The 24627-nt window shown below is 40.3% G+C and overlaps 1 protein-coding gene across 4 annotated transcripts; it reads left to right on the forward strand.

Annotated features, from left to right (window-relative positions):
• Positions 1-3415: 3415 nt before the first annotated feature.
• On the forward strand, positions 3416-22731 carry rp1l1a (rp1 like 1a). 4 transcript variants are annotated; one of them, XM_086069128.1, is made up of 8 exons: positions 3416-3558; positions 8272-8524; positions 8809-9201; positions 9394-9658; positions 9748-13670; positions 14305-15150; positions 16790-17662; positions 21399-22731. In XM_086069128.1, exons 2-8 carry the CDS (start codon positions 8291-8293, stop codon positions 21618-21620), a joined length of 6756 nt encoding a protein of 2251 aa, XP_085925254.1. In that variant the 5' UTR covers positions 3416-3558; positions 8272-8290; the 3' UTR covers positions 21621-22731. The 4 variants fall into 4 exon arrangements, with proteins under 4 accessions (XP_085925254.1, XP_085925257.1, XP_085925256.1 ...); XM_086069131.1 differs by having other exon boundaries at positions 9394-9607; XM_086069130.1 differs by having other exon boundaries at positions 3440-3554.
• The last annotated feature ends 1896 nt before the right edge of the window (positions 22732-24627 follow it).

Genomic DNA, 24627 nt, shown 5'->3' on the forward strand with positions numbered 1-24627 from the left:
AGCAGATTAAGTCAAGAATATGGCCTTTGAAATGTGTAGGAGATGTGACATATTGCTTGCATCAGGAAGTAAAGTCTTTGGTAAGCGGTAGATCGGCATTGTCCATGTGAATATTGAAATTGCCCAGCAGGATTATGTCAGAAGAGAGAGTGGCTAGATTGGTGAAAAAGGCAGCAAAGTCATATAAAAATATACTCTTGGGTTTAGGAGGACGGTAAACAGTAGCAATGATGGTTGGAGTGGAACCAGACAGTTTGTAGACTGCAGATTCAAACGTGTGAGACGAAGTCCCAGGCACCGACGAAACGGTGAATTATTGCGAGAACTCCGCCCCGGCCGGAATTGCGGGGACAAGAGACGTAAACCAACCCGCGCGGAGTGGATTCAATCAGCTGAGAGAAGTCGTTAGGCTGTTGCCGGGCCTCCGTCAAGCAGAAAAAGTCAAGCTTACGGTCAATAATGAGGTCATGTAAAAGATGCCCCTTACTTGACAGTGAGCGAATGTTAAGAAGACCGAAGTTGAGGGAGGTGGTGTTGGCGCTAGTAGGGGCATTAACCAGCCGAGCTAGGCTAGCTAATACGCTGTGGTCAACAGCTTGGCAGGTGAAACGGGGGGCGACGGCAAGCATGTGACCAGATAGACTGTATAGGCGTTGATTCATTATGGTGGAAGAACCGGCGGGACCCGCGGTGGATATATCTGCGGCGGGGTTGGAAGACGATGTCTGGGTGGAGGTGGAGAGGCGTTGGGGCGGGTCCAGGCAGGGGACGGCGCAAACGAGTACTGGAGGGAGCCCAACACTGGCAGGTGGATGTATGTTCTGCCAAACCCCATTATGGATGTCGACTAAGGTAGCGTCGGTGGGGAATCAAACTGGACAGCGAGTCAACAGTGTAGTTTCACACAAGCTGTTGTGCAACTAAAGAGGTGTCAGGAACAAAAAGGGCATAAACAAATAGTTTAAAAGTAATAAAATACAAATGGTTTAAATGCTCAAAATACCGGTGAGCAGCGGCAGCCAGTTGCACCAGCGTTAACTCAACCCGGAACCGGAAAATCAAATGACGATGTATGTTATTGTTAACAACCAAACTATCGCCTTAGTTTTAATTGTCATCAAATATAAATGCCATAAAAAAGATGTCAGGAATGCTGCCTTGATTGAATGTACTATGAGCTTAATTGTCTCTAGTTTGTACATATCTTAAACCAAGGCTATTCTATTACAATTCTGAGGGCTGCGGTTGCAAGACATTTCTCAGGGCAAAGGTCTAGACCTCAAAATGTTTCGATTAGTGTAGCCGACCCGTCCATCCATTTTCTGTACCGCTTCTTCACAAAGGTCATGGGCAGGGCTGGTTGTGAGCATGTACACTTGAGGCAGAAATGTTAAAGGCCATCATGTGACAGGACATTTCTATTTTATTTAATATATGCTATCATTGTTTATTATGTTGCTAATTTAGCAATTGCTACTTGTCATCTTTCTTGACCTAATGCCGTGTAAATAGCGTAAAATTACATTAAGTTTCTCAAGTTTCGAAATAGGAACGCTGTCCCATTCTTGTCTAACACGCGTCTCTCCAACTGTTCAACTGTCTTGGGCTTTCTTTCTTGCACCTTCCCCTTTATGATGCACCAAATGTGCTCTATAAGTAAAAGACGTGGACTGCAGGCTGGCCATTTCAATACCCGCATCCTTTTCCTACGCAGCCTTGATGTTGTAATTGGTGCTGCATGTGGTCTGGAATTATGGTCTTGAGAAATGCAAGATATTCTCTAAAAGTGATGATGCCTGGATGGGAGCATATGTTGTTCTCCAATCGGAATATACCTTTCTGCATTGACGATGCCTTTCCAGGTGTGGAAGCTGCCCATGCCACACGCACTCATGCAACCCTTTACCATCACAGATGCGGGCTTATAAACTGAGTGCTGATAACAACTTGGGTTGTCCTTGTCCACTTTATTCAGTATGGTAAAGCGCCCCAGTTTTCCACAAAGAACTTCCAATCGTGATTCGTCTGACCACAAAACAGGTTTCCACTTTGCCACACTCCATTTGAAATAACCTCTGGCCCAGAGAAACACCTGCCCCTCTTGGTCTGCTTTAGAAATGGCTTCTTCTTTGTACTGTCGAGTTTCATCAGGCAACGGCGGCTGGCACGGTGGATTGTGTTCACCCACAATGTTTTCTGGAAGTATTGTTGAGTCCTTTCTGTGATTTCCCTTACAGTAAGCATTCCTGTTTGCGGCGCAGTGCCGTTTAAGGGCCCGAAGATCATAGGCATCCAGTATGATTTTTCGGCCTTGACCCTTACACAGAGATTGTTCCAGATTCTCTGAATCTTTGGATGATGTAATGCACTGTAGATGATGATGATTTCAACCTTTTTGCAATTTTTCGCTGGTAAAAACCTTTCTGATATTTCTTCACTATCTTTCTGCGCAACATTGGAGGAATTGGTGATTCTCTACCCATCTTCGCGTCTGAGACACTGCCACTCCGAGAAGCTCTTTTTATACTCCAATCAAATTGCCAATGGACCTCATTAATGGTAACTGGTCTTCCAGCTGTTTTTTTTATAAGTGTTATTGACTTTTCCAGCCTCTTATTGCTACCTGTCCCAACTTTTTTGAGATTTGTTGGCACCATAAAATTTACAATCAACATATTTCCTTTAAAATGATACATTTTCTCAGTTTAAACTTTTGACCTGTCATCTATGTTCTATTCTGAACAAAATATTGAAATGTGTGACTTCCACATAATTGCATTCAGTTTTTATTCACAATATGTATAGTGTCTCAACTTTTTTAGAATTGGGTTTGTAAATCCATGCTTGAAGATGTCGATTATAAATGTAATATTTAAGCAAAACAAACACAACACTAAGTAAGCCTTCCGCATCAAAGACTGTACATATCAAACAGACAATGACACAAACATCTTCATGAAGGTGAGGATTCCTATTGTTTGGGTTACAGTTGGACATTATTAAGAGACCAGCAGACTGCTGTTGTCTGAGGGTCACAGATGGTGTAACAAGTCTAATCCTCTTTGAATCCTATCCACTTTTATTGCACCCCCACCCCCATGTTCTTCTACATTCTTCTGATAGTGATGTGAGTTGTCCATTTTAATTAAAATTATTCAACAACGATAGAATAACAATAATATATTGTCATTGATCTCTTAAGGAAATCCACATTTAATTAAACTAAATAAATAATGGCCGAGTGTGTCAAGAATAACTATCTGTACTGTATTACTTTATTTAAATCTCTGAACGGCAAGATCCTATTATGGTCTCTTCCTTTGAAAGCAATAAGTGATGAGTTTTTTGCTTTATTTTGTAGGGCTAGATTAATGCGCTTCCGGCAGTACTGTCTATGCACCAGTGCACTTGACAATCTCATGTGCTCCCCTTATCTGCGATCTTCAGAAGCAAGAGAGAATGTACGGCGGTCCAAAGCTCCATTTGTTTGTTCTCCATGGTCGCTATAGAATGTTTTAGGTCACAATTGACCTTTGGAGTCGGGATGCACCCATGTGGGTAAGAAACCCCTTATTGTTATTTTCTATTTCTTTAGAAACATATGAGAAAGCTTGAACAATCAGTTGAGAGGTCAGTCGCACTTATTATAAAGGGATAAGGGCTGACGGGGGGAGATGGAGGGACAAGAGGCACCATATAATCTCATTTGCTTTATTCATGACCACGACGGCCTGGAGCTTGTTATTTTATCTGTATTTGTCTTTGTCTGACAAAAAGAACTACTTGCTAAGAAATACTTGTCAACCAAATCATTAAAGTGAGCATACCCTTACACTATTTGATTAGGGACAATACTATAGAAATGAACATGAATATAACAAGAGTGTAGAGGGAGTACTAGTATTCAGCATTGATTTATTTACCACTGAAAGCAACTTAACACACATTTTATTGGGTATTGTGCCAAAAAAAGAGGTCATTTTACACTTCATATCGGGCATTATAGTAAAAAAAAAAAGAAGTTGGTAACACATTACTCAGTGACACCATATTTTTTGCACTTAGCCTATTTTGTATCAAAACAAAACAAAATAACATAAACAATATCAGATCGTAAGCAAAAAAAAAAACTAGATCGGGACAGCAGAAAGTGCTTTGCGAGCATAAAGTGCGCAAAGTACTTTGCGGTGGTTACAGAGATCATATTCAGGGATAATTCCGGTCGACATTAATAAAGCTTACCTTACAGAGAAGAAAGTATAAAAAAAAGTATAAAAATATGGCTGGCTGCGCGAAATGTTATTCAGAGCAGGGAGAAACTGTTGCTTTACAGAGAATACTGGCGAGAGCAATTGCTAGTTATATTGTCGGCTCACCTGGAATCTTGCAGTGCTCCTTGCAGAAAAAGACGTTATTTTCCGTACATGAGATAGTTTCGTGTCTTAAGCTGCACCGGTGAAACAACGTGATTGGGCCGGTTCAGTGGTTCTGCTGTGACAACGCAGGTGATTGGCTGTCTCCACAGACACGACGGACACTGATGTCCAGCATGTATTATTGGCGTAGAAGAAGAAAATTTAACAGCAGAAGGAGAGTGTCTTTCGAGTGAAAGCAAAACAAGCTCAAGGGAAACAAACTAAGGTCGCATTTTGTTTCCCGACTTGTGCAAAATAAACACATAATGGAAGGTCAGATAATGACTCCATTTCTGTTTTTCAATGTCCAATTTTAAACGAAAAACAGAAACGGCTCGTTCCCGTTCAATGGAGACAGTAACACTGCCCCCCGTGGACGGCGGAGGAACGAGCCTTAGACGCATGTGAATATCTGGGCGCTTGTGTATGTGTGTGAATATCTCGAAACAGCGTGATGTTGGTCCCATAAATAAATGTGCGTGCGCAACGATCCACAAACGCACTTTCGACAACTCGCAAGCAAAAGTCATGGAAAATGCACACATAGCCTGTGTCTAAATTCACAAGACTGGGTCCTCGGAAGGCCGAATTAGTTGGCTGCATGACGTCACTTCCGACGCGACTCGACAGCACGCACGGACTTAAGACTGATTTACACATGAATGGATTGTCGGCCAATGTGCTACTGACAAGCAGTATTGACAATTCATTCATATATAAGTCCGTGCATGCTGTCGAGGCGCATCGAGAGTGACGTCATGCAGCCGACAAATTCGGCCTTCCGAGGACCCAGTCTTGTGAATTTTGACACAGGCACAAAATTTAAAAAGACATGTGAAAATGACGAATATGTTTGTGGATCAGAAAAACACTTGAAAATCGCGAAATTGTTTGTGGATCTGAAAAACACGTGAAAATCACAAATGTATTTGTGTGAAGATTTTTGAGACAAATCTCTCCCCATAGTCAATAACTAGTACTTGCACACACATGTACTCTTTTACACAGTTGTAACACGTGCAGAATGTGACTTTGCATTGTTTTGCTCAAATAGGAAGTGAGCGTGACAGAAAAATATATTGCTGCGGCCTATCAATGGGTCTAGTCCCTAACCCCTGGTTCCCATAAGCAGAAGGAGCATTGGATTATTGAAACAGTCCATGTGGTTACATGCAAGGAAGTTGCTTGTTAAACATTGCTCAACATAAATAAGTAGATTCCATTAGTCAGAAAACACCACATTTCCTTTCAGGCCCACAATACTACAAAATACTCAGACAAATGTGGGCCACTGATTGTAAATTCGATTTGTCAATATGCACAAAGGAAAAAATTCTAACAAATGAATGGAACTGAATTTAAGTTATTCATCATCAAAAATCTGCAAACATTTTTTTCTGTCCACTGGGAAGTGGCTATAAATCTTACTTTTCACATAATTTATGATTGTGACGCATGTGAAAGAAAACTTTTAAAGTTGTGTTTAAAATAGCACATTTGATGCATCACATGGTGTCACATGGGAGCGTCACTTTTCTCTCCACCATCTTGGCCTCACCATAGCAACCTCCTCCCTCCCTCCGCACACAGGTTCTTAAGCAGGCTTTTCTTTCTATCCTTAGCCTCCTCCCTTGCCGCCTTCCTGTCCTCACCCTCCCTCCTCCAAGTTCCCCATTAGTGACTGCCATTTTAATCTAGGAGCTGAAGAAGCGTCTCAGCTCATGACTCAAAGTGCAGTGATACAGTAGCTTGAACGTCAACATGTTAAAACTTACCGTCTGACTCAACTATAGTGAGCTTTCTCTTACGACATTTTCAAACTGTCTTTGGACCATGTTTCCGAAAAATGTGAGTGCCGTTTTATTATTATAGTTATTAATATATTTTTTGCAAAATGTGTGTGAAGTGCATGACAAGTAGCTACAACTAGTAAAAACTGAAATTAGTCTCTTGTTGTAAGATAATGTTTTTGTTTTTGTTTTGTTTTTTAAAATCATCAACTGTTGATACCATGGTAGTAATGGGGTGGTGCATGTAAATCACAAGTAATATTTTTGAACAACATCCATTCAGTTTTCATAAATGTTTTCTCTAAATTAGGATTATACTAACTGTGACTAGCTTTGTTACAGCTACTGTATATGTTTAGATGAATGCTATGGAAACATGGAAAATAGCCTACAATACATTGTGTTTGACTTCAGATGCTTTGCATAATTTTTCTTTCATCATCATCATCATCATTATCTTCTTCTTCTTCTTTTTCTATTTCACCTGCATTTTTATAAGGCAGTTCTGTAAAACGGCAAAGGAAAATAGAAGAGTTCCAAATGTGCCTCATTAGCAGCATTTTTAGTTTGTATCACTGATTAAAAACAACTGACTACCTAAAACATTAGTAGGCAAACTTAATCGGATATTTCCCTTTAAAAAGAGAGCCCGGTGGTGTTTTAGGTGTAAGGTTATTAGGAGGGATTAAGATACTGAGTGTCACGTTGAGGCTGTCTGCAGCCAAGAGAAGTGGGTTGCTCTCTTATTGCACCCAAGGACAGTTAAGATCACTAAAACACAGAGCTGTGTCATAACCTATAATACTTCTGTTTTTTTGCTGTCTTCACTTTAGAAAACGTTATTATTTGTGCGTGTAGTTTGAAATAGTATAAAGCTGTACACAGCAAATTGAACGGTGTTAAACTTTCAGTGCTGGATCAACTATGTCGTAAGCAGTGTTATTTTAAGACTGTCAGGACAAAAAGTTACACTGTCAGAGTAAATTTCCTTGAGTGTTGGGGTGGATGTTGCTTGTAACTTGAATAGTACTACTTTGAGTGTTAAATTGATCACACCCTCATTTCCGGTGAAGGAGAAATTTTCCAGGGTGCTGTCGACAGCCATTTTAATTAAAAGTGATTTATTTAAATAGCATCCAGGTATTTTTGTTGGGGCGACATGGCTCAGTGGTAGAGTGGTCGTCTCGCAATCCTGACATTGTGGGTACGATCGCACGAAAATATCCTTGAGCAATATACTGAACCCCCAGTTGCTCCTGATGCTGCGTCATCAGTAGTCAAAATGTAAAGTGCTTTGAGGGCCTTGGTGGAAAAACACTATATAAATTAAGTATAGTACCATAAATTTTTGTGTTTAAATAATAATAAATACTGTAGATTTTTAACACGATTCAGTGCTGGAATAACACTGATAAAGTGGGAAAAAAAGTAACACTTTCAAAAGTGTAAGATCTACACTCATTGGTGTGGACACATATAAACACTGTTCTAGTGTTAGATTTAACACTCTCAGTGTTAATCTAACGCTGGGGATTTTGCTGTGAAGAGCGTTATGCTACTTGACAGTCTTATCTTATGTTTTAATTCCGTCATGTAGGTAAATAAAGTATCTTGCGAATATAGTAAATGTGGCTCTTAATATGATGCAGTGCAAACTACACCCACAATAATAAATGTATTGTTGAATGAATACCTCATTAACAATGTCAGTCTAAACCGAGCATCATTAAAATAAAGCTATGAAATTAAAATGTATTAGATTGTGCAAGTGGTCATAATGTTGTGGTCACTCGTTCTACTGTCTGAACTTATTGACCAAAAAAGATTCTTCGTACATGGCACAGTGTCAAATACACATCGAGGACTATTGGTAGCTTTGTATAAGACAAAGCATAGACTATTGGTCATAGCCAAATCACATATGTAACAGGAAGTCTTGTTAGTGCTGTTCTGAACTGAACCCGCCTCAGTCAAACAACTAGATTAACAACATGGTTACTGTCTATGCAAAGGATATCTCAAAATGTATCACTACATTCAGTGTTGCTCTTTATTGCAACCCTCAGGCGTGTGTGAAAGTGCAGCATGCAGACTGTCCAAGAAGGGAGGTGGGACCCTCCGCTCACACCTAATCATGCCTCGACACACAACCGTCGACCACCTACCAGCTCGCGCCTCGCCTACGTGGAGACAGCCACGCCAGCCAAGAGGATCACTTTCTACAGAAGCGGGGACAGCCAGTTTGGGGGTGTCAGGATGGCCATCCACAAGCGCAGCTTCAAATGCTTTGATGCCCTGCTGGATGACCTTTCACAAAAGGTTAGTAGGACAGGTGTCAGGTATTAAAACAGGGATGGTAGGATTACCTTTTTACCAAGGCAATGTGGCTTTAGTTGTACAAAAGTTTTACCTTTTTTCATTTCTATTCACTTCTATGGATTGAGTACTATTGAGTCAATTTTAGCCTTCCCAAGGGACAAGCCAGTAACAAGAGGGCAGACTTTCACTGCCTACCATAAAGTTCATAAAAGTATTTTTTAAGTCGTACTGACAAAAAAATAATAACATACAAATATTCATACAAATATTTTATCTCTCTATAGATGCCACTTCCATTTGGTGTACGGACTGTGACCACCCCCCGCGGCACACACGTCATCAAACATCTGGAGGAACTCCAGGATGGGGGCTGTTACCTGTGCTCTGACCGACGCCAGCCTAAACCAATCAACATGGAACATTCCAACAAACGCCAAAATATTTGGCAGCATCATAGCCGCATAACCCCTCAACCAGAACCCGTGCACACATCCTTATCTGGCCATCTACCTCACAAGCATCGCCGGATCCTTCTGATAAAAAACACTGAGCCAGGGATGCGACGGAGTGTGGTACTGAGCAGGAGATCAATCAGAAGTATGAGGGCCTTCCTTGAAGAGGTGTCTGAGGTGATGCAATTCCATGTCCGAAAGATTTATACTGCAGAGGGCCGCAGGGTGAGAAATTATTTTTGCTTGTATATGATTTTTTTATCTTTATCAACCAGCTTCATGTATTGTAACTATGCATGCTAACAAACAGACACTGTCGACATACATAACCTCCTTGACAGTGGTATTACTAGTTCAGCTTTTGACTTACCTAGTTTACATTTTGGAGAAGACTAAACACATTAAATGTGTCCCTAGGTTGACAACATTCAAAGTCTGATGACCTGCCCTGGAGTTTTGGTGTGTGTCGGCAGAGAGGCCCTCAGTCCCTTGCTGCTAAAGATCCTGCGGAAGAGCTCAGAGGACAAACTCCCCGGTTTGAGCAGCAGGTCACCTGGTCTTGATTCTAGGACCCCTGAAAATGGGGCTCGATCCCCTGGTATTCAAGAAGCAAGATCATCCCCTCATGGAGGTCAGTCCAGAGCCAGTGAATGTAGTGAGGGACATGAGAGCAGGAAAAGCGGTAGGCTATCAGTTATTGACATGTAAATGCAGAAACATGAATTTACAACATAGGGCTAACTACTGTTTTTTTTTTCACTCTGCTTTCAGTTAACTTTGGTCTGGAAACAAAAAAGAGCATCATCCACCCTCGGTCTGATTCATCTACCCGCTCCACTCGATTGTCCTTATCCTCAGAGAAGTCCTTTGGCAACGGTATAAGAGCACAGTTACAACAGAGAGCGGCTATTATGAATGACGACATTGAAAAGCATGTCCTAGTAAACAAGGATGGCAGTCTCTCTGTGGAGATGAGGGTGCGTTTTCGCCTCCGCAACGATGAGACCTTGCAGTGGTCCACGCAGATTGGAAAATCGCCCTCTCTGACAAGCGAGTGCCGACCTCCAAGCCATCCCCACCCCCATTGTTTACACAACTGTCAATCCGAAAGCTGCTCTGATTGTGTAACTGTGGACCCAGATTCTATGGACTATTCCAATCAATCTGTTCATCATGCATTGCATATGAGCCAGTGCGGCTGCTGCTACCAGATGCAAGAACAGCAGTACAACCTCTGGGAAAACCCAATGCACAGTCATAAGCAGCCACCTGTCCCACCCCCATATATATCGAGTCACACCCACACTTCGGTAAGACACACACATTCCTCGGGCTCTTCCTCATCTTGTAACTCGATGAGAGTAGTGCGTTGCCGGGCAAAACTCTCCAGCTATGAAAGAGGTTCGGATTCAGAGCAGAGCCAACTTGTCCAAGAGGAAACATGTGTGGTGGAACAGGTAGAGCGCAGATTAGACATGGGACAGAAGGAAGACACTAACGTACAGATATGTATGATGAACAGGTGCTCCAGTCACAGTGAAGTGGTCACCTTGAACGGCAATGCAAGATCTCCTAGCCAGAGGTCAGTAGAGGATGAGTCGATGGAGGAAGAGGTGGATCACCCACTGTCTAGAGTCAGCAGCTCCTCACATGTCCTGCAGTCATTAAAAGAAGACCAAGACGTTGATGATGATCTGCCACCGAGCGCTTCACAGTGCTCCCATACAACTGTGCCATCCCCGAATGCTCAATTTAACAACAATCAGCCAATCAGCCACTCGACTGAATTTGAAAAGCCGGATGACCAGAGTGATAAAGAAAGTGGAACAGCATCTGCTGCCACCTCTTGTCAATGTGAATCTGAGATGATAGATCAAACTCTAAGATTGAGCTCAAATGTAAGTAGAGCCTCTTGTCGGTCCACCAAATTTATGGACCAAACAAATGAGAGTAAGGAGATAAAGAGCATTGTTAAAGCTTCATCTGGCGCCTCTGGCCCATCTGGGATATCAAGTGTATGTCCTAATTGTGGGGGCCACAAATGGGTTGTCACCTCCAATAACAGTAGCAGAGCTTCACAGAGATCCCGTCGCGCTCCTCAAGCCTCTTCAAAACCGACTTCATCTTTCGAAAATCAAGAGAATGCCAATAACTCTATGGACGATGATGCTCTGTCTACACGATCTAACAAAACTAATCTCACAGGACATGGATCTGCCATATCTAATGTCCTGAAAAGTGGAACATTCAGTGCCATTTCGAGAATGTTCAGTCCAGAGCCAACAGAAAAGCAAGAGAGAGCCACCTCGGCTATAATCCACAAATCCAACACATCACAAAACTCTGTTTCTACTGGTGCCACAACTGAACATAACATGAAGAGAAGCTCCAGTGCTGTGTCAGCTCAGTCCAACTTGAGTTGCACATTTGAAAGTTCCAATGTCACAGCAGCTGTGACTGTCTTATGTATCAAGATGAACTGTCCAGAAGACAATGCAACATTGGAAGACAATAGATCTCATACTTGCCATTCTGTAAATTCTAATGTTTCTATCACGTCTGGCAAGGAAGAGAGACCTAATAGTGTCTTCTCAACTAAATCATTAAGGTCAAATATATCAAGAAAGTCCAAAATATCTTGCCACAAGTCCACAAAAAATCAGCGTCCAACAGACGAGACAATGGTGGTAGAGCCAAATGAAACAGTAAAAGACACGTGTCTGGAATATCCAGATATTGAAGGTAACAAACAAGACTGTAGTACAGCTGAAGAAAGGGCAACCAGTGCTTTGTCTGCAAAATCAAAAACCTCTTGTGGTACAACCTGCGTCTCAAACGGCACTGCAGAATCTCCCAATCTAAAGGAAGCCAGTGTTTCCTCTATTAAAGTGAAAGGAAATAAGCAAGATGAAGATAAAGAGCGGGTGACCAGCGCCGTATCTATGAAATCGTCATTCGGCTCCTCTGCTTCTCAAAAGTCAGTTTCGACCAAGAATAAAAAATCAGCATCCCAGAGACCAAACATAGTCACCATTAAAACACCAGAAGGAGTTGATGAGATAAATGAAGCAACAGAGACAGCACAAAAAACTGTTGAAAGTGAAGAGGTAGAAGAAAGAAATACCCAAACTAAAGCCTGTGATCACTCTTATGGTCAAATGTTGTCACCCAAGAAAATACGCTCATCACGGTCCCGTTTGCACAAAGTTAGAGCTGCATCACCGAGCAATTTGATTGAAGTAAGAGGCCAGAGTGTACAATCAGTTCACTCAGTAACTTCTTCTAAATCTGGAAGTTTTAAATGTCACTGTGTTGTAGCTTCAGCATTTGAGGAGGGAAATAAGAAAGACGTGGGGAAGGAAAATGAAGCAAAGAAAGAGGGAGAAAATATGGAACTAAATGAAGTGGAGGACTCAAGAGGCACCGAGCAACTAAGTCAAAACTCATCAAGGTCGGTGTCTCTTGGGCTGCCAGATGACCAGGAATTGTGTGACACGGAAAGCAGCAAGTCCTGCATTTCATTTCACATGGACAATCACAACAAGGACGACGTCAGGACAGCAACTCCAAATGTCCAGTCAATATTGTCTCATAATTCCAAAGTCAATGAGAGTCACAAAGCAGTCAATATCCCTACTATTGATGGACCTGGATCTGATGGGGATGTTGACAACCACCCTAAGGAATATATTTGTGCCAGCCCAGTTTCAAGCTCCAACATCAAAAGAATCAATGACGACAGGACCTCATCTTCGCTGTCATCAATTAGTGCCAATGTTAAAAATTCTAAGCTTGCTCACCAACCTGATGAAGATGTGACAGCTATTGATCCTGACAACAGTGTCTCCAAAAAGTCAGCAAGTACAGCAGATGAAAAAGAGAATAGCCTCATCAACAAGGTATCGAGTGCACACTCCAGTGGACTCTTTTCCCTCATGAGTGACTTGGCAGCTGATGCAAAAGTATATGGCTTGAAGCAGAGGAAAGGAGAAGGTACTGTCAAAGCACCTGACAGTGGCAGTGTCCAATCTATCAAAACATCAAGTTCTGCAAATAAAGAGATGTCAGTCAGGTCCTCAAGGCACGACAATTCTGGACGTTGCAGTAAAGAGACGGGTGGTGAAAGTGCCATGTCTGCTGCTGACCTTCTCAAGGACAATAAGGAAACACATCAACACTGTCAGCAGTCAAGTAAAGCAAGCAAAGCCAGCAGCAAACAACATTTAGAGAAAAACATTAGGTATCAGGTAAAAAGGAGCCAGAAGGATCAGTGTGAAAGGACGGAAGTGACCCCTGCATGTCTACCCAACGCTTCCCCCAATGAAGTGGTCAGTGATTGGCTGCGCAGCATTCCTTCTAACAGCAACATGATCGCTCTTGATGAGCTCATTGAGAAAGGGGTTGGTAATGAAGAGATGATTGAAGCTGAAGAAACAGAATCAAAGAAGGAACATCTTGAGGACGAAAAGTTAGACATGGAAGAGAAAGTTGGGGGTGACCAGAAAGAAGAAAAATGTGCGACAGTAGATGAAGGAAAACATATCGATCCAGCTACAGATGTTGGTGCAATCGAAGCTTCTCCCCAGCCCAACTCTCTATGGATTAGTGGAAAGGCATTGCCCAAGGACTCTTCAGCTGCAGTGATGAAGGTTCTTCTCAGCTCCTCTCTGGGACGATGTAGAAGCTTGCCTGAGGTACAGTAAGATGAATAGTATGAAATATTGTTTTGTCTGGAGTGTGTAGATCTGTTTGTGTTTGTGTTTAAATAATAATAAATAATGTTGATTTTTAACACGATACAGTGCTGGAATAACAATGGTTAAATGCAAAAAAAAGTAACACTTTGAAAAGTGTAAGATCTACACTCATTGTTGTGGACACTTTTCTAGTGTTAGATTTAACACTCAGTGTTAATCAAACACTAGTGATTTTTGCTGTGAAGTGTGTTATGCTACTTGACACTTGTTTTAATCCTGTGATGTTGGTAAATAAGGTATCTAGCAAATATAGTAAATTAATGAATATGATGTAGTGCAAATTTGAAGGTTTAACAATGTCAGTCTAAACCAAGCACCATTAAAATAAAGCTATGAAATTAAAACTCATTAGATTGTGCAAATGGTCATAAAATTTTGTGGTCACTTGTTCTACTGTCTGAACTTATTGACCAAAAACACATTGCAGTGTTAAATACACATTGATAACTATTGGTAGCTTTCCTGGGGTACAGTAAGATGTATAGTATGAAATATTGTTTTGTCTGGAGTGTGTAGATCTCTTTGTAGGAATGCATAAATAATATACATTCTCACTTGACGTGCTCTACAGGTGTCTCCAGTTTATGGCCGCAGGCTAAGCAAATCAGCCAGGGGCCTCCTGGACTGTTTGGCCCAGCTTCAGCTAATTGAGCCTGTCAGAGGTCAAGACTGCAACAAACATGACGACAGAAACCGACATTACGGGGACATTATAGCCATTCTTCAATCCCTTTGGCTCACTGAACCTAGAGACATTGAGACGAAGCACACTGGCTTAGAACAAGGAACCCCACCAAGGTCCTCATCGGGGGTAGGCATGAGCAGTGGCTCAGGTGGCTCGGGGAAGGACCAAGACAATCAAGTAGGAAATGAAACCATCCCCAAAGACTCATCACATGATGAGGCTGTAGAGAAGGTTACAGAGGAGAGAATAGAACTACACATCCAAGAACAACCTTGTCACAACCAAAATCAAGTCCTTCCAGTTCTGGAGAGTCCAAAAGATGCAAACCTGTCGTCATCTGACAAAAGCTCTGTCAATAATAGCTCCAACTCCAGTTCAACAACACCACCAACAGTTTTGCAAACATCATTGTCAAATAAACCAGCCCCAGATCCCGATCCAGTGTGGGTCTTGCACCTTCTGAAGAAGCTGGAGAAGGAATTTATGAACCACTACATTGATGCCATGGCAGAGTTTAAAGTCCGTTGGGACCTTGACGACAGCCTCATCTTGGACACGATGATCTCTGAGCTGAAGGATGAGGTGAGCCAACGAATCCAGAGTAGCATTAAACAGGAAATGAGTAAGATCCAGTGTCGATCTGGCCGAGGCGGGAAGTCACCACGGCCCCCAAAGGGGGCAAATCTATCCAGGGAGTCCACCATGACAGAGAAGCGCCGACGGATACTGAAGGTAAATCCAACAAAATTCAACTTTCCATTAATGCAAATCAAACTCTGTATGAGGCAGATTTTTTTATTTCAATTTAGCCAATGCACAAAAATTTATAGATTTGCCTTCCAACCTGTTGGTAAAACCACATCCCTGTCTCATATATGTTATTTTATAGGCCTACTCAATGGCTTGTATAATCTCATCGGCATGGTTGGGAGGGTTACTTTTAAAATGTATTCCGTTACTGTTACAAGTTACCTGCTAAAAAATGTAGTTAGTAACATAATCCAAGTACCAAATTAAAGTAATGTAACGATTACTTTGAGATTACTTTTGGATTACTATGCTCATGAAGTCAAAATAAAAATAAATATCACCACAATTTATATTTCTATACAATGTGCCCCTGCTATTTGTGGGTGATAGGGACAAGGGCAGCCTACCAATAGCAAAAATCCTTGTAGAATTGGCAACCATTTAAATGCATGTACAGTATAGATTGATTGATTGATTGATTGATTGATTGATTGAAGGCTATATGCTGTTTTCAAACTCACTGAAAAGCACCTTACAGATAGATAGATAGATAGATAGATAGATAGATAGATAGATAGATAGATAGATAGATAGATAGATAGATAGATAGATAGATAGATAGATAGATAGATAGATAGATAGATAGATAGATCCAATGAATAGGGAGAAAAGTAACAAATTGTGCTTTTAAAAGCACATTTCTCATGGTAGCTCATTTTACCCACACGCACGCATGCACTAATAATGCTATGAGGATGACCATGCGTGACATTAACTGCAAAATGAATTTTTATCCCAGCCACAAGTTTAGCCATATTGTGTATGGTGAATTGGTGGGAGGAATATTTGTTCGGAAGATGTAACTCACATTATGTTGTAGCGGCAGCTAGCAAGACGTTCAGCGTAGCATGCCGCAGGGTCGACTCTCAGATGAAACTTTTTCTTTGTTAAAGATAAATCGATCCTTTAGCAAAACAAGTATATTCCAAACCGTAAATACCGGTCGCCACTTACTTCCTCCTTTCGTCCGTGAACCCTTTTAAACAGGCTGCGTGCCCGACACGACGTCTCACTCTCTCTCTCGCTCTCTCTCTCCCCCTCTCTCTCTCGCTCGCTCGCTCGCTCGCTCTCATCGTAGGAATTGTAATCCCTCAAAATAGTCCCCATTTTGAATAAATGTACCTATAATCTGATTTTTTTTTTTTTATCCTGTACTGTAACAAAATACAGTTAAAAAAAACGGCGGTATATGTATTTTGTTACTCCTCAAGCTTGCTCATCGGAGTTGTATCGAAAAATCTGCCTCCAAAGAGATAATAATAAGTTGTTTTTTTTAAACCACATCAACATCTGCCAAGTCAGCATCACAATTAAGAGTTGTGTGTTCAAATTTGGGCTCTGACAACTTTTGTACTTATATGTAGCTGAGTAGTATTGCCTTTGTAAAATCAGAATTTTGGATGTAGATCACATTAGATAATGCAAGAGGTTGTTATGCTGTTGCCAATAGTCTTACAGTAAACTGGCTGACATGGTTTGTGACGAAAAAGTGTTTGACATGCTAGATTTGGCAGGATTTTGCTGCAGAAAGGTGGACATTATTGTATTGTTCAATTGTCAGGTCATGAAGAACCAGTCAGTCAAAACTGCCGACTCCTTCAGTGATGGCGAGATGACATCCGAGTTCAGCGACCAACGAAGTGACGACGAATACTGCCCCTGTGATGCTTGTGTACGCAAAAAAATGGAAGCACGGCCTTTTAAAATGAACCCGGCAGCAGCTGAAGCTCCAGTGATGATGGAGTTCGATCTCCTTAAGATACTTCAACTCAGAAAGACCCCAGCACCTGTCCCGACATCTGTGTCACAGCCAATTGATAGGTGTGTTCACAGTGTGGTCGTAGAAGAGGAAGTAAGGAGTTTAGAGGTTGTACGGGAGGAAGAGGAGGACAACGAATCAATCGATGATTTCAAAACTGAAGAGACAAGTCCCGAGGAGGATACAGGTGAAGAGAAATATGAGAGTGATGAGGGGAAATATGAGGAAGAAACAGAAGGCGGGGAAGCTGAAGACTCACAGATCAACGGGGGGGGAAAGTGCTGCCAGTGCATGAGGGAAGAAACACCAGAGGAGAAAACAACTGACAACATAGAAGGTGCAGGGGAGGAGGATGCTGTAAATGAATTCAGGATTGACGAGGAGGTGGCTGGAACACAATATGATGATGAGAAAAGCGAGAGCGACAAGGCAGGTGGAGGAGAGACCACTGAAAGAAGTGAAGATGATGTGGATGCAGAGGAAGAGTGCAAGGTCACAGAGGACTCTCCAAATCAAGATCTTGAAGAACCAACACTTTTGGAGGAGAAAGGAAATGCCAACGCTTCAGCGGGAGCAGATGATGACGATGTGGAGAAGGAAGAGGAGGCGGAGGATCGCACTGGAGAGTCTCAAGGAGAAGGCGAGTCGCCGCAGCAAGAAGGAGCCTCACCAAAGGTCAGGACACACTGGACTAGGACAAACTGAAAAAACATGCATGTATTAAATACGACATTGATTATAAATTACGAACAATTGTTAAAGAAATCCAATATTAATTATAAACACAAAATTATGCATTGCACAATTAAATTTATCATTTTGTTTAAGCAGATTGTTTTTATAATAGAAGTTTTATTGGATCGACTGGATTACGCTGTGTGTGGTACAGAGCGGGGGGGTTTCTATGGACAAAACTATGGAGCACCAACAGACAGTCGACCTACCAGGAAAAAACAACAATACTGTCTCTTAGTGTATGATCCTGTAAAAAAGCCATCATGCATTTTTTTTTTTTACACAATTACAAACTTGTCTATAGACAGGGAGCAGGCGAGAACAAGAAGTCCGAGTTAAGTCCAAAATGACTTGCCACAAGTGAATATAACCACTCCTATTTATGAGCATGACCAAGGGGTTCAAGCCTACCGCAAAGAGGAATGTGACCTAGTGCAGTCTAAATGCTAATTCTAAACCAGCAAGGGCAAGCTAATCTCGCTATCCAATTAGACAGACTGAACCAATCTGTTTTGTTTCACAGCAATGACTTGCCTCTACTGCTACAGGTATGACTTGCAACTTTTCTTTTCTTGATGCCATTTTTTTTGCAATATTAGTGACAACCACAGGTGGGAAGAGTACTACAATACTGTACTGTAAAAATCACAGGTCTCAAAAGATACTCAAGTAAAAGAAAAATGGAAAAAATATATTTTGAATCATATAGGGCGGCCTCTTGCAATAGAAAGGGAAATGTGGTTCAAGTCTCATCTACTAACAGCTTCTGTTCTTTAATTAGCAAAACATCATCAGACTTATAATTAACAATATATTTAGGTATTTCAATTGCACTTGATTGCAAATCCCAATAGCAAAATAATCGTAACCATACAGCATATATATATTAATGCTGTCAAAGTTAAAGTGTTAACTTATTGATTAATCACAAAAAAATCGCATTATTCATGTATTAACGCAAATAAAAAAAATATTAATTTTGACCGCAGATGATCCTTTAACTTGACAGCAGATGGTTATTTTAAAGGTAGCATAGGTTGTGTTTGAACAGCAAACATAACTACATGCATTAAAGTAAAGCATTTAATAAATGTTTGTGTATGACATTCAGAATATTTGTGGATGTCAAACTACTGGGGTCATTTTAAATTATGCAGGTAATTAACTTATTTGTTTTGGGGTTTTTAAAAGCGGGTAATTAACTTATTTTAAAAAAGATCTAACATTTAATCTAACATTAAATATTGAAAGAATTAACACATAGTAACAGGTGCTTTTCAAATTTTGCGGGCAAAAAATGCTGATTAAATTTAATTAAGTATATATATATATATATACACACACTTATGGGAGAATATTCTATATACAGATGAGACAAAATTTTAACTTTTTGGTAGGTGTGTGTGTCTTTGTAAATGTAACACAACATTTTTTTTTTATGGCAAAAATGGTGCATGCAGTGAGATTTTTTTATCTGAGCTTTTCTACTTCAGGACCTGGACGACTGCTGTTTATCAAAAAATCCAGAGTGAGAAAGTTTTATCATCAGTTTGTGACCTCAAGCTGAAGCGCAATTGGGTTTTACAGCAGGTTGATCCAAAACAGTCAAATTGTAAATAGACAAAATGAGTCTGACTTTGAAAACCCTCCAGTGATGCTGAATGAAAGTGTTTTTTTTTCACCCCTTAATAAATATAACCACCATTTTAAAACTACATTTTAGTTTTTTCAAGGTTATCGTTCTCTGATATTTACATTAGTTTGATGAACTTAAAAGTGGGGAAACCATGCAAAAAAAAAGTAAGAATTTAAAAAGCGGGCAAGTACTTTTTCATGGCACTGTATCAAACTAACTCACTGTGTCAAACATACGGCCTGCGGGCCAGATCAGGCCCACAAAGCGGTTTAATCCGGCCCGCGAGACAATTTTGTAAAGTAAGAATTTTTTTTTAATGTCGGACCAATTAAGCAACCGGCCACAATCAACATATACATTCGTTATTTTACAAACAGTCCTCAGATGAGCAATGCAACTTGTACATGGATTCGTCCTGGATGTCATTATTTTACACACAACCTAAAGTTACAGTTTGTTTATAAAAATATATATATAATTAAATAATAGACCGACATAAACATGTTAAAAAGACACAAATTTAATTACTAGTAACATAAACACATATGACAAGGATTAACGTCCTTATAACTTATAACGCATTAACTGCGCCACACAATGCATTCTGGGAACAATATATATGTAAAACAGGTAGATTCAACACGTCTGGAACTCATACAGGCAAAGTGTTGCTGCGTTCCATTTGCATTTATGTTGTTTTTTTTGGAACAATATGATTACAGTTGATCTCCGTAATTTAGGGCTGGCCCACAAATAGCGAAAATCTGCGTATAATTGACGGCAATTTAGGTTATATACCATTGTTTTATCGATCCGGCCCACTTGGTAATATATTTTCCTCCCTGCGGCCCCTCAGCTAATATGAGTTTGACACCCCTGGTCTAACTTGATGCAAGTGAAGAGAAGCGGGATAGTTTGAGCAAAGCCTTATGTAAGTGTACTTACCTAGCTCTTACCTTAATTAACTTAGCTCGACATAATAGTGCAAGTTTGAGGTCGAATTGGTTTACAGTCGTTCATGAAGGAGATCAGGGACCGAGCCCTACCATCTGCAATTCACGCCCCCCAAATAAGATTTGTAATTGTAATGGCAAATAGATGCCACAAGATGGTGGCACATCCCTTTTTTTCTGTTAGATAAGGCTGTGGCCTGATTAAATAAAGCTCCTCCTGATACTTCAACATAGTTTTTCTTCCCCAGGATGCAACAATATGAAAATATAAATAAAGTGTAACCAGTATATACACAGAATAACACACATGACTGTATAAGACTGCGGAGCTAAATGAAGTGGGCTGTGACCGTAAAGGAACACATCCAACGACACCATTAAATGTTTTTTTTTAAACAATGGCTGAGCTTTAGCATAGCTTAGCGATTAGCTCGTCTGCGTATGTAAGCTAACTTGGCATGGTTTAGCTTGCTGAGGCCAATAATGATCAAAAACACGGGTTCTCACGGTTCCTATTCACTCCCCCTATCTTCAACAGCTGTCCTTGTCGATTTATATGTGCATAAGATGGGTTTTATTCACTTTAACTGTTGTTTCTGAGCGTTGGCAAACGTTTCTCGCTGCTCTCGAAAGTTCTCGTCTTGACCTGTCAATCAATTGACTATGGGGGAGGGACTTCCGGTTTAAATCAATCTCAACGGCAGAATTTGTAAAAAATAAATAAATTAATTAAAACACTTAATGGATTTTATATATATATATATAATATTATATTATATAATTTTTTCTATGATCTTCTTTTCCCCCTTTGTTTTTTTTTACCCTGAGTTAGTCACAGGGTTACATCAGCAATATTTTTATATTCGACATGACTTTGGCCTGAGCACAGAAACAGATAGTAGGTGAAGATAGGTTCCTACAAAAATCTGCAAATTGAATACCAAACTGCAAATATGCAGGGATTCACTGTATGTTTAAAGTTGAGGTGGTCTCTAACATGATGACAAGGTGTTTATTAATGAATGTTTTGGAGCAATATTGGTGTCAAACTTTTCAGTTGACTACTTGTTTTGGGTTAAAATGACAGGGTGGAAGTTCAACCGGTGATGCCTGTGTGACCGAGGACAAGGAAGCTGATGCCGAAGATTCCGACACTGACGCTAACCGTCCAATTGACACCAGCTCACAGGAGTCGGGAAACAAAAAGGAGACCAAGAAGGTGGACGGAAGCGCAACAGCAGATGCTGCTCTGCTGTCTCAGTTCACCAGGACCTCGGTGGAGTCCCAGCTGGGTTCCTTTGAAGACTGAGACCCCCAATGCTTTGTGTTGGGAGTCTGCGACCTTTGGCTCTTTCTCTTATTCACAGTCTGATTAGATCAAGTAGAAGCACCAGAACACTTGATGCACTTTATCTCTCTGCTGTTGGAGTCTTGACATGAAACTTGAAACAACAATCTAGCCTACAGTCTTTATTTATATTAATTATTTGTACATTTTTAAATTGTATTTCTAAGGAATGCAGAATTAGTGTTTGATAAATAAGACTTTTTTTAATTAAGGTTTGCATTTAATCATTTATAATCCTGCAGACATCTAGATAAGGTTGTCGTTGCTATAGTTTTGATTAATTTATGTATTTTTTTTCCCAGTGTGTTCTGTGAAATATTTCTCTTCTCTGTTACCTAACTAATTTAGATGTAAAAATATGACGCACACTAGATTATGAGCGTAATCTAATCTCATTATTTTAAATGGATCGGAAGACATTCATCGCAGGGTAGTTATTCACTTTCCTATCGAGTCACTCTTATGTCTCCATGCTGTATGTCTAAATCAGTTAGAAGCCTTAATTAATAATGTATCATTTTTGTAAGAGTGTCACCACCTTGAGGCCAGGATCTTATATTATCACCTCAACTGTAAATTTAGTACTGTGCAAGACTAATATAATTAAGCCTAAAAAATGTATGAAATGTTTTCTGATTTCAGTGCTTTAGAATCTGAGTGATGCATGATTCTCCCTTCTAGGTGAACTAATGGGATCAATGAACTGTGAGATATTCATATGCTGTATATTCAAATGGGGCGTGCGTAAGCAGCGATGTGGACAAGCAGCGTGACGTGTGTTACTGATTACTGATGCCTTACCGTATCCATGGTTATAAAGTCTGAGTGTGGATCCATAGAAACAAGGATACGGGCCATGCTCGAGTGGAGTGGCTCCATGCTAACGCCGCAGAAACGTTCCTTTATGTGGCTGCCTCGGCGTCTGAGCTTGCTGTGGGGGCGGATGAGTGGGCTGCTTGTGTACCCATCGATTTGCCCAAAGTACCTAAAGTGATGAACATATAAATATATTAATATAAATAAAAGAAATGTACAAATGAGAAGAAAATAAAAAGGCTCAACTTCCAAAGAATCTTGGAGCGCAGTAAATTCTGTGAAGTAAATGTTACTCTCAACAGAGTCTATTTGGTAGTGAAATTTACATTTGGAAGAGAGTAAAATAATAAGAAGAAAAAAAGTAACTCAAAGGTTGAGGAACAAATCCACAACTTCAGGTTGGGAGATCTATCAATCTACTCCCTGAGCCATGCAGCTCCACTTGTTTGTTAGCATATCGCTCGTGTCAACTGGAATCTTCGTAACTCCAAGACCAAACGTTCTTGGTCTCCTTTTGGATATCAGCAAACAGTTGGAGTGGCATACAAGTCATTCTTTATTGCAAAGGTCCATACAAAATACAAATAAAACATTCACAGAAAAAAGGACAATAAAAATTAAAAACAGCTCGGGTGGTAGAGTCTCCCAAGCTGAAGGTCGTGAGTTTGTTCCTCAACCCATGTGTAAAAAAATATATATATATATTTTAATAAACTTTTACAATTCAGTCAAATCCTTGCATAATTTACTTAGAATTTCTGAGTGAAAATTATTTAATGTTTTTTTCATGGGGGTAGCCAAATTTTCTCATACACACTAAAATTATTTTGAATAAACCTTACTCTATATTTGACTCTGTTTAGAGTGGGACCAAATAGACTCTTTTTAGAGTCATATTTACTCTGAATTTACTGTAAGTAGTATATTATATTTTATTTATATTTTAGACTTGACTGAGTGGCACGGTAAAATGATTTTGGAATGTGAGAACAACAACAGAGGAACAACAAACTGGCAATGAGAAATTATTTGAAATATGCGCAGGAAAAGCATGGAACTCAAATGTCATTGTCATTACACATGTCATGAGCACAGAGCAACAAAATTATTTAACACTTAACAGTAGATGCAACTTTGTTCTTTTTGCTCCCATTATTCATCCCATTCCCATCTCTGGTTGCCAGCTAATCGCAGTGCACCAGAGATGGGAAAAGTACTGACATTCTCTACTTGAGTAAAAGTACAATTACACCTTTGGTAAAAGTAAAAGTACTCACTCAAATAATTACTAAGTGAAAGTACAAAAGTACAGGCTCTAAAATGTAGGCTACTTGATGAGTAAAAGGAAAAATTATTTTTACCGTATGTTCCTCCTCCATCAATTTGAAACATATTAGCTAATGGAGCAAAAAAGTCGGTATACATCGGCCAGTTGACTCTGACTTGCTTGCAAATTCAAATTATCCTCTGCTGTGGTGGCGCGCATTGCCCTCATATCAATCTAGCCAATTGCATGTCATGTGACCGCATGTCATAGAGCCAATCACAAGTTGGGATATAGGGGGACCATGTGCAACGCTTCATATGATTGGCGGAGCCAGGAGACAATTGACGCTAGTTTTTTTCCCAAGTCAAGTATTTTAATCGTATTCTTGCATTTAAAAACAAAAATAACAGCCTCGTTTTAAAAATGTATCAAGTAAAAAGTACAGATATTAATGTTAAAATGTAACAGGTATAAAGTAGTCTAAAAAATAAATGGGCTACTCAGGAAAATACAAAGTACTGAAAAAAACTACTCAAGTAAAGTAACAAAGTATTTTTGCTTCGTTACCTTCTATCTCTGCAGGGCACACACAGACGAACAACCATCCGCACTCACAATCACACCTAGGGATAATTTAGACCCTTCAATGGACCTACCATACACATTTTTCAGAATGTGTGGAGAAACCGGAGAAAACCCACGCAGGCACAGGGAAAACATGCAAACTCCACCCAGGAAGGCCGAAGCCCGGACTCGATCATACGTCATCAGCACTGTGAGCCGGACATGCTCACCAGTCACACATTGTTGCGATATATCTTGAGTTCTCTTATAGAGTTTCAAATTTGAGTTGTGGAACTTCTGAATAGCTCAAATTAATAGCGA

Source organism: Leptonotus elevatus, chromosome 2 (genome assembly GCF_054856555.1).
Source record: "Leptonotus elevatus isolate MCC_2025b chromosome 2, RoL_Lele_1.0, whole genome shotgun sequence".
Classification (NCBI taxonomy): Eukaryota; Metazoa; Chordata; class Actinopteri; order Syngnathiformes; family Syngnathidae; genus Leptonotus; species Leptonotus elevatus.

Excerpts from the sequence above, each read along its gene's own strand:
- rp1l1a (XM_086069128.1), top strand. The coding sequence starts at position 8,291 with ATGCAGACTGTCCAAGAAGGGAGGTGGGACCCTCCGCTCACACCTAAT. Across the intron at positions 9,659-9,747 it reads ACATGAGAGCAGGAAAAGCG|TTAACTTTGGTCTGGAAACA; the intron begins GTAGGCTATCAG and ends CTCTGCTTTCAG. Across the intron at positions 15,151-16,789 it reads AGCGCCGACGGATACTGAAG|GTCATGAAGAACCAGTCAGT; the intron begins GTAAATCCAACA and ends TTCAATTGTCAG.